Source organism: Neodiprion fabricii, chromosome 6 (genome assembly GCF_021155785.1).
Source record: "Neodiprion fabricii isolate iyNeoFabr1 chromosome 6, iyNeoFabr1.1, whole genome shotgun sequence".
NCBI classification, from domain to species: domain Eukaryota; kingdom Metazoa; phylum Arthropoda; class Insecta; order Hymenoptera; family Diprionidae; genus Neodiprion; species Neodiprion fabricii.
The window spans coordinates 24,491,872-24,509,737 of NC_060244.1; the positions used below are offsets into that span (position 1 = coordinate 24,491,872).

At 41.6% G+C, this 17,866-nt stretch overlaps 1 protein-coding gene across 11 annotated transcripts in view; it reads left to right on the top strand.

The window, feature by feature from the left end:
- The window catches only part of LOC124185069 (protein sprint), a 101,077-nt gene that overhangs the window by 64,469 nt on the left and 18,742 nt on the right, over positions 1–17,866 (top strand). The window contains exons 1-2 of one of the 11 annotated variants that reach the window (XM_046575426.1): positions 9,835–10,272; positions 13,194–13,511. The exons of 8 other annotated variants lie outside the window; for them this stretch is intronic. In XM_046575426.1, the coding sequence (XP_046431382.1) occupies positions 13,390–13,511 (122 nt within the window). In that variant the 5' untranslated portion in view covers positions 9,835–10,272; positions 13,194–13,389. Of the gene's footprint in view, positions 1–9,834; positions 10,273–13,193; positions 13,512–17,866 lie in introns of those variants that run through there. 2 more of the 11 variants (XM_046575425.1, XM_046575427.1) reach the window with 2 other exon arrangements.

Sequence of the window (17,866 nt, forward strand, 5' to 3'; positions counted from 1 at the left end):
GAAACTTACGGTTGCCCTACCGGACTTTTGCAGTGCTCATAAACTTCACCGGCTCCACAGTATGGATAGAGGAATTGCATTGTCCTACGCCTTTTTGCACGCCCGCATTCGCATTGTGCAAACCGCACATGTTATCTCGATTCCTTGGACTGTTCACGGCCACCTTAGTAGCTGCACCAGCATTGTTAATTTTTTTTTTTTGTCGTTCTCGCATTACCTACACGTATAGGGTTTAATTAATTGCACGGCAGTTGATTTTTACACACTGCGATCGGAATTGTTCTCGCGGAACGCGATTATTTTACAGGTATCGGAAAAGGTTACGGTTAAAGTCTGATGTAAGAATCTCGGTAGAGCGAAACTTGTATAGTGTAGGTACCTTGGAAATGGACTTGCTGGTATCATTTGACACCAACAAATTCGGCGGCGTATATCATGCGGTAGATTAATCTTAACGCTTAATTAATACCGGCAAGTCTAATTGGCATCCGGTTTAATTCGGACAATTAATTTTCACCGGAGTTTTCGCCAACGAGAAGCGAGGGGTTCTCTGGGTAAAAAGGTCGGCCGAAGTCCGGAATGCGTTTTCAAGAGTTGAAGAGCGAGAGACGGGACGAGGAATAGGAAGTACAAAAAAGGAAGAGGAAAAATTAAGGGAAGGGCCGGAGAGACGGTACAGATTTTGCATTCAAAATTCGTTCGACTTATATTTAAGGTTTAAATCGGTGCTCGATCTCGCTTACGGATTATTAAAATCGCTCGAGAAAGCTGCAGGGTAGCCTCATCCCCTAAAATTTCCCTGTACAAGGAATGGAAATTTCCTTCATTCTTTTCTTCACCGATTCTATATACGGTAAGAAAAGGAAATTCGTGCTCTTGAATAAATTCATTCCTCTACCGAAGAATCGCTCTTCGCTCGCGCTGCTCCTTCTCGAGGAGTCGTGATTTTATCGAAATCCAGTTACCCTGGCTCAAGGTTAAGTTGCACCTTGTGCTAAGTCTATATATACATACCTGTATACTAGGTGGGCAGACTTTCAGCGGATTCTTCACGTTATTTATCTCTAACGTGGTTAGTACTTTCGCACAGTCGAAATTTCGAGATTCCTATTGCAAAATCTTATAGCTTGAATAGAAATATAACGTTTCAATTGCGACGAGTGCGGGTTAAGTAAATTAATCGTAGGTTCTGATCAAATATTACAGGATTTCGTAGTTTTTCTTTTCATTTTCATTCGTAAGCACCTGAATGGTGCTTTATTTTGCGCAGGTGAGGGAAAAGTTTTTGTTGATATTATAATAGAAAATTAAGATACAGAACACTTTGTTTCAATTATTTAACTATAAAGTTTAAACTTGAGCCAACATTAGTGAATATATTTTATTTTTCCGGTCTAATTTCCTATTTCTTATCACTTGGATGAGGCCAATTATGCATACATGTATGTATATAAATACGTGATAGCTTATCTGTTGTTTCTTAATCTGTGAAAATTATAGGTCATCAGGAATTGCGCAATCCATATTATATAGTGGTAATTTAATCGCCCGCAGCAAAGAGAGTTAAATCCGATATTGCTTGATTCAGCTCGACTTTTTCGGCCCAATTTATTTACGATAGTTTTTGCCAGGTGTGAAATTGAGAAGACTGCTTGAAATTTTAAATCGCGACTAACAAAGGGAATTTGAGAATTCAAGTACAAGATAGCTTCAATATCCAATGCTTCGTAGATCGCATATTAAGCGGTGACAATTTTTCCCAAATCTATTCCGTCGGCCTGGGATAAAACAACCGGTCCGAATGACTGACATCCTCGTTCACTTCAGGGTAAGAACGACGTGACTGAATTTCATTTGGCAATCAGTCGGAATTAAAAGGCCCCTTGGGTTCTGCCTTTGAGGGAAGCGTTTAAGGTACGATTTGGCAAGAGAGGGCTAATGACGGACAAACGGACGCCGTCTTTGTTCCCGCACTCATAAAACACTTCCTCCGAGCTTCCTATATTCCTACGCGATCCCAACCAGCAGCTCGGAGGTGCAACGAACCTTTTCGCTCTCTCGTTGGTCTCCGGTTGTCAACGACGTAACCCGAGGCAGGCGGTCACCGCCTCCTGCATAAAGGCTTGCCTAGCAAAAGCGACAAGTAGGTATCGCTCCGGTTTGTCCTCCTCTCTCCCTTCCTTTTCCCTCTCTTACTCTCTTACTCTCTCACTCTCTCCGTCCCTTCATCCCTTCGTCCCACGTTCCCTCGAGTCCCAAACAGTCGGGCAGTCAGGGTTAGTGAGCCGCTCGCTCGCCCATCTCCTCCACTTTTCCCTGGGGGTAAAAGTACACTTGACGTAAAGGGGTTCTCGTTCATCGATTAGTTTTATTATTATTATCTTCGTAATTCGGGGATCAAGAAGAAAGGACTTTTCGACCCAGTGACGCACGCCTCGACGCCGATCAAAAATTCCGGAGTCACCGTCGCTCATCGGCCATCCACTCTCTTGATTCTACGACGATCTTCACAGTTTTTTACTCTTCAAACATTTCGCGAACGCCGTTTATCAATGGGAATCTTATCGATGCACCCCACGATCGTGGGTTAAGGACACGACAGGTAATCCGACGCAGAGAAACCAATAAAGCATGATTCATTTTTTCCTCCCCCCCCGCCCCAGAAATATATAGCGAGACATTTTTTCCCCGAACATATTAGTCAATTTATCAAGACCTTCCTATATATCCCGTTCGGGCCAATTTATTTTTCCCCCGATAAATTCCGTTTTCGATTTCATTAGTCCTACCGGCAACAGAGCGAGCGATGGCCGACCGAACCAGAGGAATAAGATTTACCACACTTGTACTTTTGCTACAAAACATGTATATATATATATGTATGTATGTATTTTCGTGGTAGCTGCCTGCCGCATCTGATTCGGTCGACCAGTAACTACGTTTTCATATCCAACTTCTAGGGAATGGGGAAGGTCGGATCGAACGATGGATTTTCATTTTCGGGAAGAATAAAACTGACTTAGCTTTTGTTGTATGAATTTTACGGAGGTCCGGGAATCCGTGGACGAACCAGTGCCGAAGAGGTGGGTCGATATCGGTTTCCACCGTGAAGCTGGTTGCGGTATTCCAAAAACTCGTGGAATTTATATTGGCGTACGGTTCAATTAGTTTCCACTGTACGGCTGTGGGCTGAAAATCTGATACTCGATACTGCTTAACTGGTAATATGCATTCACATAAATTCACTCGTTCGGTGCTCGAAGCGTAGAATCGAGGGATTAGTCGCCAGCAGCAGAGATTCCTAAGATACTCGTGTAACCCCTTGGATGCGTGTCTATGCAGCACAATACGACAGGCAAGGAGGGCGATTTCGCAGGGAGAAGAATAGGCCCGGAGGCACCGTATATTGACACTTGGGACATTATTAAGTGGAGGGGTCGGTTCTAATAAGTTTTGACGACAATACTGTGGTTGCGGTCTGCAGCTCTCCTCGGCTTATTCTCGACCAAGGAAAACACTGCACCGAAGTAAAATCCCCAAAGGGTGTTCGCTCCTCGCGCTTCTTCTTTGCTCTCAACCCATGCAACCCAGCGCCATTCCATTCCGCTCTTCTGTTACACCATAGGCCATTTTTTAAAGTGACAATTCTTCCGTCTGCAGTGTTTCTTTCACTTTATTTGGTAACATTTGGTAACACGGTGCTGCCGCGTGTTTATTTATTGTCATACTTGATGTTGTGAATTTTTGCTAAAAAATTTGTCGTTACGTTAAGATATAGAGGAGAGGGATTATGGGGAAAAGAGCTAATCTCCGAATACTTTATCGTCGGAACCAGAGTTTCGGAATTTAACCTTCGGGCTGCGGAGAAACGCTGCTCCGACGTTCGTTGACGCTGCGATTTTATTTTTGGCCTCTCAAAAGATGCCAAACTTTTCTAACTAGCTATACTACAGACGCATTGACGTAGAGTAGCGAATGAGAATGCGTGGGCGATTTTACCTCATTGACACGTGGCAATGACCCTCGTAGCCGATATACTGCAGGCACAAATTTATGCATCATTATTATATCGGAATGGCGAAACGGCCGACGACGTTTTCTCAACTTCGGTCGTTTTAAACGTTAGCAAACACTTGGAAATCCTGGTTTTTTTTTTTTTTCATTTATTTTCACTTCAAATATTCTCACTCGCAATCCCGTTTATATTTCGCAACTCGATGCGGCACGGGTGAAACTTTAATTACATTTAAACAACTAACACGAATGCCGAGAAAAAGCTCGGCAGCATCCACTGCGGAATGACGTATTGCATTTTTTTTTTTTTTTTACTTTTTCGTAGAGACAACTGAAACTGGTATTAATTTAATTCTCATTGTTTTGTTTGTTCGTTTTTTTTTCACTGCTTATATCACCCTACGTTCCGTATTTCGTTCTTGACACACAGCCCGGAATATCTTACAGCACAACGTAACACTTGATAAATACCGCGAACGACCAGAAATATTAAAAAACCTACCCTCTCGAATCGTCGCCTTCGTTGATGGGTATTTTTTCCGCTCAAGGTTTCAGCTCTTTCTTTATACACGAATCCCCCTCCGGCAATCGTTTCAAACGTTGACGGTTACTTTTTAATTAAAACTTGTGATTTCCCGTTAGCGAAGTGAAAAAACAGTAATGGAAACACAAAAAGAATTTTAAATTTCTACGAGTTCCTTGCCGTACCTATCCATGCAATTTTTACTCTTCGCGAATTACTTTATTGTTCATCTAAAGTACAATATATAGATATATTATGGATACGTTATACCGCAACGTCAAAATAATTTTCTTCAATATCGTATTTTCTTAATTCCAACATTCATATTTTGCCAATCTTCGTCTCTCTTTCTCTTTATCCCTCCATCGATTCGTCGAAAAATTTTCTCCACCCTATTCGAAAATATCAACTTAGCGTAACGCAGGCTGCATGAAAGGTCATTATACTGTAAAAATAACGAACGGTACGCTTTGCCTGCGAAATATTTATACGCACCGCTACGACCCTTCGAAATTCACAGCTTGGTAGCTTTGTATCTTCGATGTTTCATCCACTCTTTTTCCGTAATACGAGTATAATATTATATGTACAATCCAGCCGTCGCGTATCTCTGAATAAAACGCCCGCGTGAATCAGAATTATCTCCAAGAGGATTCCGCCGATCATCTTGTTTTATTTTCTTTTATATCAGGCACATTTCTCAGATACTATCGAAACGCGGAAACAACTTCACGCGCCAGAATTCACGAGTAAAGATTAATTCAGCGCGTCAAAGAGAGAGAAGAAAATGAAAAGGAAAAGATTTGTTATCAGGAGTCTCCGTAAAGCCTCACGTCAAGTAATTATAGTTACAGGATTTCACCGCTAGGCGGCTCACAGATCCCACAATCAGCGCTGCGTCGTAAAGAGGAATATTTCGGACCGGAGTTGAAAACATGATTAATAAACTCTGCGCGAGTCGCGAGTTGCTTCTTAAATTTTCATGTCTCATTATACCGAAGAAAGTCAAATTGCGGGATTTTGGGGGGGGAAAAAAATGACAATTCGCCCAGAGTCTTCCGCTGCAGAGGGGTTTGGAGCTCGACTGCATTTCGGGTAAACATTTCGGCAACATAACACCACCCCTTGTACAAAGAGAGAGAGAGAGAGTCTGTGTAGCCAGGCAGTCAGGCTGTAGCAACTTCCGACTGACTAAACTGAACCGTGTCGGACGGGCGGCTAAGATCTTTCTATTAATCCCACGGGACATACCCGGCACTTCGCTCGCTCTCTCGCCCGCTCCCCTAATTAAATTATTCCTGAAACAACGGAGATGCGGACTTTACGGGTGGCGGTTCGCTTCCACGGACAAACATCGCAGACGCGATGCCGACGCTGCTGCTGCTGACACCCAACAGCGTTCAACAGCTGTGCACCGCTTCCGAGTTTAGGGTGAGCCATATAAGTTCACACGTACAACATACCCGTTCAAGTCCGTATCTACCAACCTACCTACCTATCCACCCACCTCTGTCTACTTGGTAGGGATAGCCTACTGATGCCACCGCGTGTAGGTTACGCAACTTACAATCTCGCCTGCTCACCTTTTGCGAACACGGGCTATCTAAGGCGGCGACGCGAAATATTACAGTTGTATATTACACGTACACACATATGGATATCACGTTGCCAAAAATGAAACGGATTTCTCTAATTTCACAATTCCGCATCATCTAGTCTATCGTTGCGAGGAATGAGCGGGTGATTTAGAAAATAAATTTAACTCGAAATTTATTTATTATTCAAAATCTTGTAGATTTAAGGCATTACATAAAGGTATTAAAAATATTGTATATATCGTATCGTTGCCATATTGCGTAATTAATGTTATTTCTGTTTTTATTCCGTCTGAATTTTTTTTTCCCTTTTTTACTGTCGGTTATTTACATAATAAAGTAATATTCATGGCAAACCGCGAACCAAGTTTTATTCTATGTGATGCGTTTTTTTTTTTTCAAGCGATATCAAGGTGAAAAATCTGATTCAAAATTGAAAAAAAAAAACGGAAAAAATTACTTTTGGTACACTCACTGGTTCTTTTTAAATACCTCTGACCGTTCGCTGCGTGGAAATTTATTACACGCAGGAAAAACTCGACCAAAGGGACACAACACCGCGTTGGAATTTCACCACTTAAACATCTGTTGCTAAATTATTATTACAATTATCATTATTTTGCGTAACGTGAACTTACGTGCCTCACAAATTTGTATATTCCTGTTATCCAACGTTCCCTGGATATATAAATAAACATCATATTCTATTCTATTCTCTATCACCCCGACATAAAATTATTTTCCGCGTAAAACTAACGCTGTGTACAATTAATCGCTGTAACTTCGATAACAATGCGTATAATGCGTAATGAAAGATGCACGGTGTTTTCCTGTAATTGCGATACCTGGAGCGCTCAGAGATGGATAGCCTATATCTTATGCACATAATAGCGAAGGAGTAGAAAACTAGCGGCTGTGTCTTTCCGTTCGTTCAGCGATGACGTCATCTTCCGCAATTGCACTTAAACCCGTTCGTACGCCTACCGCGAGTGTCCTCGAGTTTCGTGCTGCATTATTGTATGCGCTTGTGGCGCCAATCGCGGTTCAATTCCCAACGTAAGTATTGTATGTACAAACCTGTAAGCGAAACAAATTGAAGAGGTCAATTAAAAAAGGGTGTAAGTACCATTGGAAGAAAAAAAAAAATGCTACTTACAGCTCTTTTTAATTCTTCTCTTCGATATCGCACCAAGGAACTTGCTATCAATGTATGTAGAAGTAAGATTGAATCTTGGGACGCTAAAATATAGGAAAAAATCACCCCTGTATCCATCATTCTAAATTATGTTTACGTACAACCAAAAATCGTCTACGAAACGGTGCAGCGGTGGGGAAACACTTGACACCTAACCGCTGATCTTCAATCTGCGGTATGACAGCCTGACGAAGACCTCGACGTCCGTTTAGGGTGCCATTAGACGCATCTGTGCGTCACGTGTGTAGGGGATATATGCGATATATGTATATACATATATGAGAATGGACGAATTTTCCGGTGATAAATTCTTGGAAATCTGTCCGTTGTCTTATTTGTTACCTTATACCGCATTACCTATACGTATACAGCTGCGGATGCTGGGCAAAACCCCAACGGGGCAAAACTTGGATCAGAGAACAGACTTTCCTTTCCTATCTGTTGAACCATTTGTCGGCTGTCCTATAAGCCATTTCTTTCATTTCTTATCTATCATTTCTTTTCCGCTGTCTTCCTCCTCCTCTATGTGTTTGTCTACGTTTGCGGCTCCCAGCCACTGCGCCACTGTCAAAATGTGAAATATGTCAGCGAGATGGTGCAGAAATTCGGTAACGGACTCTTCCTTTACGTCCTCTGGAGCGGATCCCACCCCCCGCCCTTGAGGAATTGCTGGATTTTCAATTTGGCATCGTGTACAATCTTCTCCCAACCGACACCCAATTAGTTTAGTTCCGATTTTTAGAGAGAGAATATGTTATAAGGTAACTGACAACTGAACAAGCCTAACGGAAGAAAAAATATTTTACGAAACTGCGAATTTATATTGCATACTTACGCGAGGGCTTCGGGACGGGGGGGGGGGGGGGGGGGGGGGGCAGATAAGAGACCGAGGACACGATATTTTTCCGTGCATTATCCTGTCTGCGAGGAGAAACCGCGGAATACAGTTCTCTTAGCAAATTTATTGCAATTTTTCTCCAACTTATATCTCATCCGAAAGTACCTGAGACTTCTGCTGTGCTTGGCTTTATTTTATTTCATATTTACTGTGAAGCCGAGTGAAAAACAACTGCTGCAGGCTTTGCGCAGCCTGTTTTGCCTGAAATGAAACTCTACACGGTAGAATAAGCAATAAGATCGTCAATATAATTCGAGGCAAGAATGCGAGATAGAAACGATATGACGAGGGTATTACGTATTACGTATCGCGGAAACGCGCTTTTAGATATATATATATATATATATTTATTTATCTATTATATATCTAGTTCGAAGCGTGGTTGTTTGCAAACGTTCATACGACGGTGGTTTCAAAATAGATACATGTACTTGTAATATCAGGTCGTTGATATTCAATGAGTAACAATGTCGGCGATACACGCTCTGTTTGTCTCCTGTGTATGCATCTCCTATATATATATATATGTGTGTGTGTGTGTGTGTATGTATATATAAATAAATAAATGCATTTTCTCTTTAATGGTATAAATCTTCAATAAATCGTTGGAAATCTTCGGTGTCGCGGTTTGTGACTTTCAACGATGCGCCAGCGCTTAACTCCATCCTCCACCTAGCTAAGCGTACAGACGTTGCTCGCTTCGCTCCTTGTCTCGCATCTACTCGCGGACTTTTTCCAACGTACAGCGGTAGGTATAAAGCTTTTTCTTCCTGAAACAATCCCGTAAGTTTATACACGGCCACCGCTCCATACTTTCTTGTTCGTCTGGCGAAAAAGCCACAGACAACTCCATAAACTACGGAATGCGAAAAATAAATTCTTATTTTTCAACCCTTCTCAATGTCTCTTGGTATCTTCGCGAATTTACAAGGGTGGTGAGCAACCGATACCGTTCCCGAAATGTCAGGGACCTTTAAAATTTAACGTTGGGCTGTAAAAGTTGAAAAATTGTTCCAAAGTCGTATCGGGAAAATTTTTTCGTCCATGCTTCATCAATTGGAAAAGTCGAAGATAAATTTTTCCACTACGATTTTGCATCCAAGCAATTCATTCGCGACGATCGGTTGCACAGAATTCAACAAACCGATGCAAGTAATCGTTCCGATGGGTTTTCCGCGTTTCGGAATGTTCGTAGAACAGTTTTAATATAATGGTCTTGTCGCGGTCTAGTAATTTCATTGATAAAAAAGGAACGTCAGCCATATTCGATCTTTATTTCGGTCTCCTCGAGCCACGGCGCGGTTTTACGAAGGGCAATCATTCCTATCTTCTCATCTCGGCAAGCTGAAAACCACATTTTTGAAAATAATAATCAACGTGTCTCCGCGTTTTCCCGCACCCGAGGTGCCTCCGTCTCGTAGGTAGGTATATCAAAATAAATAGAAAATCCACAATGAAATAGTGGCGCGCGGAACGTCCGACAACGACGTCGACGACGAGGAGGTAGAGGATGGATACGCGCCTGCGTTGTCTCCCACTTCCCTCTCCGTCTCTTTCTCTCTCTAGCTTCGCCGAGAGAACGCGGTGAAAATTCATCCGGCACATAGTATCGTAGATACGCTCGCGGTACAGAGCGTCGCGACGCCAGTCCGACGTCGACGGGCGTCTCGGACGCTCAACAGCGTGTGTCGAGGGTCCGTGGACTCAGAAGAATAATCGGATAGTTCGTTGATTAATCGTTCGATTTAAAAAGAGAAGAGAGAAGAAAAAGTAAAAACGAGCCAAACGCATTAACGAATGAAGTAAAATTGTAGGAGATATTTGTATTGTAATATACACGAATGTGGTTAGTTCCATGAAACAAACTTTTTTAACAGTGCGACGACAATTTTTACCTACGCAAATAGACATCCACGCTCACCTGTATGTCGGGAGCAACGAAACTGAACAAGAAATTTCATTCCTTTTGAAGAAGAAAAAAATTTTATCCCGGTGTTGTGGAAATTATAAGAATTAAGTGTGGTACATACTGCGAATGGTATTAAATGTATTCCGTAAACTATAAAATCACCTCTTCTATTAGTTAAATATATCTATTCGCCTGAAATTGGTTGCCCGTTAAACCTTAAGTCGGATTTTAAGTCCATCGAGGCTTTTTGCGTAAACCGTTACTCATCAATCCAATTGCCAATTAATCCCTTTCAAAAATAAAAATAAAAAACAACTATAAATTCTAATAACGTTTCATGTTCACACCTATCTAATTATATCATATATATATATACATTATATATATATATGCAACTGACTTATTGCCCCAATGAGAACGATCACGTTTGATGATGACTCATAAAAACTACCCCAAACATACTTCGCTAACTAAAGGAGTCGTTTGACGCTTCCAGTTCCTGATTTTCTCCCTAAATAATTCGTACGACATCGGCGTGCGAATCTCGCGCGTAACTCAGACTCCCTGGAACTGATGAACCAATTTTGCAAATTCGTACACGAAGCTGTCTGTGTCTTTGCTCGTGTAACAATTATTCGCGGGCGAATGGTTGGCAAACATTTTCTACTTCGTTAATTCCCTTTCAAGTGACCTTCCGAAGCGTGGCTTAAAGTCCTCGAGTATGTATATATAGAGCAGGAAAAATAGAAAGAGAGAGATAGTGAGAGATAGAAAAAGAACTGGTAAGACCTGCAACGTTGTTCCAGTTCCGAGGTTTCATTAGCTTGAGTGAATCTAGGAAACGCGTTAAATTTTTTTTTATCGAATTCCTAGACGAAATCAACGCGGGACTAGTTCGAAAATAATGAGAGAGAGAGAGAAAAGCCGATTACATATCTTCTTCGTCATAAACCTAATTTCGTGTGCCAACGACCAACGGACTGGTGTACGGGCGCCGTCTTGCTCAATCAGCACTTCAAGTCTTTTATTTGCATCTTTTTGTCGGTATGAAACAGCTTGGCTGGCAGCGGCTTGGGCAGCGACGCATTTATCGTTCGATTGCAGATATGTAATTGTTTTTATAAACGGAAAAGAAGAGTGACTAGAAATAAAAAGCCTGACCGTGTCAACGAATTGCGTGTATGCTTAACAGCCGAGATAAAAAAGGTATAAATAATATATTAATAAAAACTACATACGTTGCTACATTTCAAAACTTGTTTAGGTACTTTTTAACAGTTGCTGTGTGAATAATTATACGCGACGGAGGGGAAATTTAATTAGAAACGATGAAAAAAAAAATATATATTTATTCTTTCAAAGTTTCAAATTACGATATAAGAAATTCACGGAGAGGGCACGAGATTCGAGAAGTTAATATTACAGCTTCACTGCGGCTTTGATGAAGGAAAAATGAAGAAAACTTTCCTACGAATTGAGATTACTTTTTTTTCACCTGCGACACGAGTAGGCGTATATATCAAGAACGTAAAGAAGCTGAAAAAGGGACGGCAATCGGTGTGGGATCAAATCAAACGCGTATCCAATTAAATCGTGATTCCTAACACCAAGACCGCCGGCTCATTCTCTGCGATCTGTTTAATTATCATTCCAATTTTACTTTGCAGTGAGACCAGGTCTCTCTCTCTCTCTCTCTTTCTTTCTCTCTTTCTTTCTCTATCTATCTATCTCTTTTGCCGTCTCTCTTTCCTTTTGCCCAGAGCAAGTAAAACCCGATTGCCTAAACCTTCGCGACTTTTTTGTCTTTGAAAAAGACGAGAAAATGTTTTGGGACACGTAGCAATGTTTGATCGGTATTATACACGGTGAATGAAATGTTTCACAACTCTCGGTTTCCTTACGATGAACACGAAACTCTGCAGCATGAAACGTTTTTCATTCAGTCATTTGAATCGAGTGGAAGGTGCGGTGGCGCAGCAGTTCTCTCCAGGTCGAATATGCCCAGTCTAGCTAGGAGGCATATTATCATATCATTTATCATTTCCACTGTCCAACTTTCACGCGGTGGTTTTGTTCAGAGTCCGCGCGTTGTCAACAAGTGTGTTGGTAAATTTACACAAGTCAATCTGCGACGAACCGAGGTTCATTATTTATGCCGTTTTGCTTCATTTCTACTGCATTGCGAAATTCTAAACGCCGGGCAACTAACTGCAAATGGTTTTGGGCCGGACCGCTTAAGACTTTGGAGTTGAGAAAGAGGAGGTCGGGAGATTTAGAGAGGTTCCAGTTGCGGTGTCCCTTCGCTGTCCCCGCGCTTCTCCGAGATATTATTCTTCCTGGGAAGTCGCGTGAAAATTTAAGATGTCGAGAGAGAGAGAGGGAGAGAGACAGAGAGTGAAAGCCAGTTTGCTCCGGTTAACGAAATTAGATCTGAAACTCTCGCCTTGAATCTCGCTTCTTCTTAACGTTCGTTGAATTTCTACCGTGACTTTGATGAAACTACTTCGATTTTTCACGCTTGAAATGTCGCGTCAAGGAAACTTATCCCCGCCGCATCGAGTCGTACAGAAGTAACGGTATATTCATCTTTCATCCCATTACGCAATCATCGCGACGAAACTAAAAATGTGAATGAATTAAAAAAAAGTGAAATGGAAGACGGAAAAAAAGGTTATGCGTGACGCTGTAATGTATATATATAATGTATATTTGGATTTTTATGATGAAAGAATATTTTTGGGAAACGAAAGAGCGTAGGAGATAAAGAAAAAAAAAAAAGAAAAAGAAAAGAAAAACGGAAAGTAATTAACGAAGAGTTACGAATGTTTTATTTTATTTGGTTGTTTATTTTATTTTTCACCGTCAAACGAAAAGTTTTTCGCCTCTTCCTCCGCCTCGTATTTCATCCGGTCGTCGGATGGATGAACTGGAATGAAGTTTTTCGGAAAAATAAACTGGAAGGGATTAATGGCAATTTGGAGCTTTGAGGTTGTAACCGTGCGACGAAATGTTGAGAGTGATATTCAACTATGACAAGATTTTCAAAAATATATTCACAGATCAAGGAGCATTCCTATAACTTAAACGTTAACCGTTCGTGTTAAATTTGTTCCACGTAATACGGAAGCTACGGAAACACTCTATAATGATTAATTGAAAAAGTAAGAAAGAAATGACGCTGTATCGTGAATAATATTGACAAGGAAGAACTTTTCTTACTTTTTTAAAATCTGTTTGATGAAGTGTTTGTAAAAAATGTTACCTCCGATTATAAACAACATCAACAACGACATTCTGACGCTGTACACTAATCAGAATTCGGCAAGACCCACGGTCAGATCAACGAGAGGTCGCTACGCGGAAATTGGTGTTAAAAGGTAAATAAATGAAATTTATATTAATCGGTACGTAAAGATTAAAAAAATCATCATTCTTGAAAGTATCCAAGAGGCGCGTGGAATCGTCTCGTATGAAGGCGGCGGATCGGACGATAATCGAAATCGATTTTAATCAGTGTCGGTTAATTTGAAATATGATAGCAACAGTGAGTAAGCTACCCTCCTCCGGCAGCCTTTCGAAGCCCTTAAAGTTATTCTTAAGTTAAGCTGCTTACCGCGTAAGCTGCTTAGTCTACAGTTACGGTGAATGGACTGTAGATAGGATTCATTATTATTATTTTTTTTTTTTACCAAAAACGTCCGTAATCTCATGCAAGGGAATAATTCTTCTTTCTCCTTCTCCGGATTTCCCAATGGAACTAATTTACGCTGCGTAAATTAATCATTTCTTCTTTTTATTCTTACCTGCACGAGGTTCTTGTTATTCATCTCTAGACAGTTGCAGGTTTTTGTCATCTCTGTTTGTCATGCTAGAAATCCAGCATTATACTCTCCCAATGGTTGTTTTTAAGTTACTATAACCATACAGAGACACACTTCTTTTGTTTTGTCCTGTTTTTATTCAACGCTGTATCTTGTTTCTCGTATAACGTTTCATATTTCCAAGTTGCGTGAAACGGCTTCCGGTTTCGTATACTGGAACGGTAAACATCTTTTGAGCAAACTGCGAAAACCCATCTTAAGCACCGTCGTTCGTTGCACACGAGTTGACAGAAAGCACAACAATTACGTGACGTGATTCTTTACATCGATTTTCATGAGTTATTCGACAGACAACGATTCGGAAAATGTACTTACGAAACGTGGCGTACTTTTCCTCGAGTAATTTTTCACTCATATTTTGAAAGTACAAAACTGGACGGCCGTATTTTTGGCGAAATTGAATATAAACTTTGTCAAACTTCTTCAACGAACAACAGTCCTTAACTAAAACCTGCAGGAGCGGAAATAATTAATTTTGGGAAAATTCGTTCCCCGGGTATAGAATATATCGTCTAAAATATAACCTTGTTTTTCGGATGGAGTCTCATCGCGGAAACAATATTAGGAGAAGAGAACATTGAAACTTTTCTACACGGTACGTTATACGTGCCTTTATACCATACATACATATACCTACGTACACACAAGTCAGCGGAAGAGATTGGAAAAGTTGAGCGAGTGAGGGATTCGTAAAGAGTTGTTAAACGTCTCGAGAATTTTCTCCAAGGTCCTGCGTGATCATTGAGCGAAAAAACTCCCCGATCGATTTACCTTTCAACTTTTAACCCTGCTGCTCTCTCTCTCTCTCTCCCTCGTCACGAGCAAATTCTAATCTACCGAAACATATCGTCATCTCAAAGTACCCATATTACACATACCCTACTCCCAACTTCCTCCACTACCACGTCACGGTTAAACATGGCGTCGAAATTACCGAGTCCCTTATCTGCGAGTGATTGCCTACTCTCTTTTTACTTATTATACCGCCACGCTGCAATCGATATCATACTCGCTCGTTCGTTTCTCCGGTATTTTTATCACGAACATTCTCTCGAAAGTGGACGAAGGGAGAGAGATGAGGATAACAGTCTGCATTTGGAAGTTCAGGCAGTAAGTAAAAATCACAGAGTGTGTAACGTAATCGATAGCGCGGGTCGAGAACAGTGAATAATGATGGGTATTATTTTCACAAATCATTGTACGTTTTCAACGAAGTTATATCCGTATCGGGTTCGAAAATACGGTGAAGCTTTCGGTGCAACGATATCGAATAGTCGATAGAAATATTTTTTTTTTATCGAAAATAGAGAGGGGGCGGTGAGAGAAAGCTCCAGCGATATTTCCTCGCTCTGGATATTATTGATTAGCGAGGCTGTTTGATGTCACATCATCGCGGAGCGATAGGGCCATAAGGGAGCCGTAAGCAGGGAAGTGCGCGCGGGCCGACGGTGGGTAATAAAATCTGCGATAAAGATGACGTCACTTTGGAGGTGGACCAGGACGATCCGGAGGCTGGAGTATGTACACCGGCATCGGGAACGACGTACGAAGCGAATCGGGGCATCGAGTGGCCAGGCAGAGACGGTGAGGCGAGGCTGGCTCGCAAAGTGTCGCCTGTCCGACAGGTAATTAAAACTTAAACCGGCCTGCCTCGACACCGGCGTAGGTTGAACACCTACTACGAGAGCCCTGCGCGAATGCCGTATTCCTGCAAGCACGATACGAAATCGCGCGAGCCTTGAGCCAACGCGGTCTGCGCTGCAGCCTCGAGCGTCTGTAACTCAAGATGTGCTCCCGGTACTTCGGTTACAACCGTTACATACACAGGTAGGTACACACGTGCAGAAAACCATAGGTGTGCGCCAGAACGAGGCGGAAATCGAGATGATGGAGAGTCGGGGATTGCCCCCCGGGAGATACTCGCTTCTGTACTTCGGGGGGGGGGGGGATTTTCATGGCTTTGTATGTATTACACGGGACAGCTCATAGCAGCGGGAGGGGTGTTACGCTTGCATTGCGTTCACGGAAAGGGTTGCGACCTACGAAATATTCCGTCGAATTCGCCACCTAGAAATACGTCCTTATACACGTTTTACCGAGATGTGCAGCGGGTGTAAAGGGAAGATGAAAAATGGTTCCTCTAACATCAAAGGTTGGTGCCGACGATGAGGGATGAAAAAAACGTGGCCAACTCGCGCAGACCACCGATGCACCCCTGCGTTTTATTCCCCCTCACCCCTACCCGAACAATCCCGACGACGAGGACTCTCCAATTTTATTTCAACTGTGAAATAAAACGGCATCCCGTTGCCCTTTTTTATTACAGGTACACCTCACGTTCACCGCGCGTATAAAGTACACGCATGGTGTACGATGTACCCTAGCCTGTTCTCTTTGTGACTTTGATCTTGTTCAACTCCCTGTATGCACTTTATTCTCGTTTTCTGCACGGCACCATGCGCGATGGCTGCTGCCCTTTTCGCGGTTTACCGCAGCTCGAAAAATGCGAAATCAGACGTCACTCAGCGGTATTCGTTTTCCTTCGAGATTGGAAATTTGTCGGGGAAATTGAAAACACATCAGCCGCCTGCTGCTGCTGCCGAGTGGCGAGAATTACCTCGGTATACAGGATTTTTCTTTCTTCGTACTTTTTTTTTCTTTTTTTTTTCTTTTTCTTTTATTCTTATACTTTTTTATTACACCCTTTTGCTCTTTATTAAACTCAACCGGACGACGGTTCGCTCATAGTTGCTCGGGTTTCTGGAGAACGTGCGCGAAACGACCGGAAGAAGAAACTCGTCGTGTCGAGGTCATCTTATTCGGAACTAATGCGAGGAGGTAGGACATCCGTATCCCTGTTATTCAACTTTCATCTCACGGCTGCAGAATACGACGGCCACTAGGTATATGTACCTACTGATGTAAAATGGGAAAACTGAGGAGTGAAAAGGGTATGGTCGATGCGAAGCGTACGACTGCGGTTACAAATTACCTTCAAAAGTCTCGCCTCTCGTTCGGAATTTTTTCCTTTCAACATTTTCCATGCTAAGAGTAGCAGGGAATACAAATTCTTCTGTCTTGTTCGAAACAGTCCTTAAAATTATTTATGCGAATACATGTGTATAAACATATATATATATACACACGCACACATGTATTTGTATAAATAATTTTATATATATATATTGTAACAACGGGGGAAATCAAGAAAGGACTAAGAAAATCAAAGGGTTCTCTGTGCGATTTAAGCGAACGCCGAGCCAAAGAAGTCTCATAAAACAAGGAATATTTTAGAAAGAAAATGGATGTATTTGATTACGAAGCTCTCTTTTTAAAGTCTAGAAACTGACTGTTTTTACAATAATATTTGTTGACCAGCAACCCTATTCATTTTATGACGTATGAAAGCTACAGTCAACGACGACTACTAGATCATTGGAAAAACGATAACACGGGTGATTGATGATTTCACCCTTTATAACAATATATATACCTATATGTATATGTATGTATATACTCATGCATACGTATAGATATATATATTACTGCTCGGTAATTTACTCGCGTCGAAAGCTCGCAACTGTAATATTTTAACCATTTTACGACGTCTCGAATGTAATTTACGAGGTAAAGGAAACCTCGAAACTACGACGTTTTAAGCCTACGGTACGTGTTCATTTTCGCTTCTCGAATTTGCTCCACTTTCCGACGAAACGCAACGGCTTCTGACTCTTCTATACGTTTGATGCATACTGTATAAGCCTGTGTATCTTACGCATGTATACGTATACGCATGTAGTGACGTATAACTGCCGCGACAATTGAACGTTACCACATCGTTTGCTCTACTT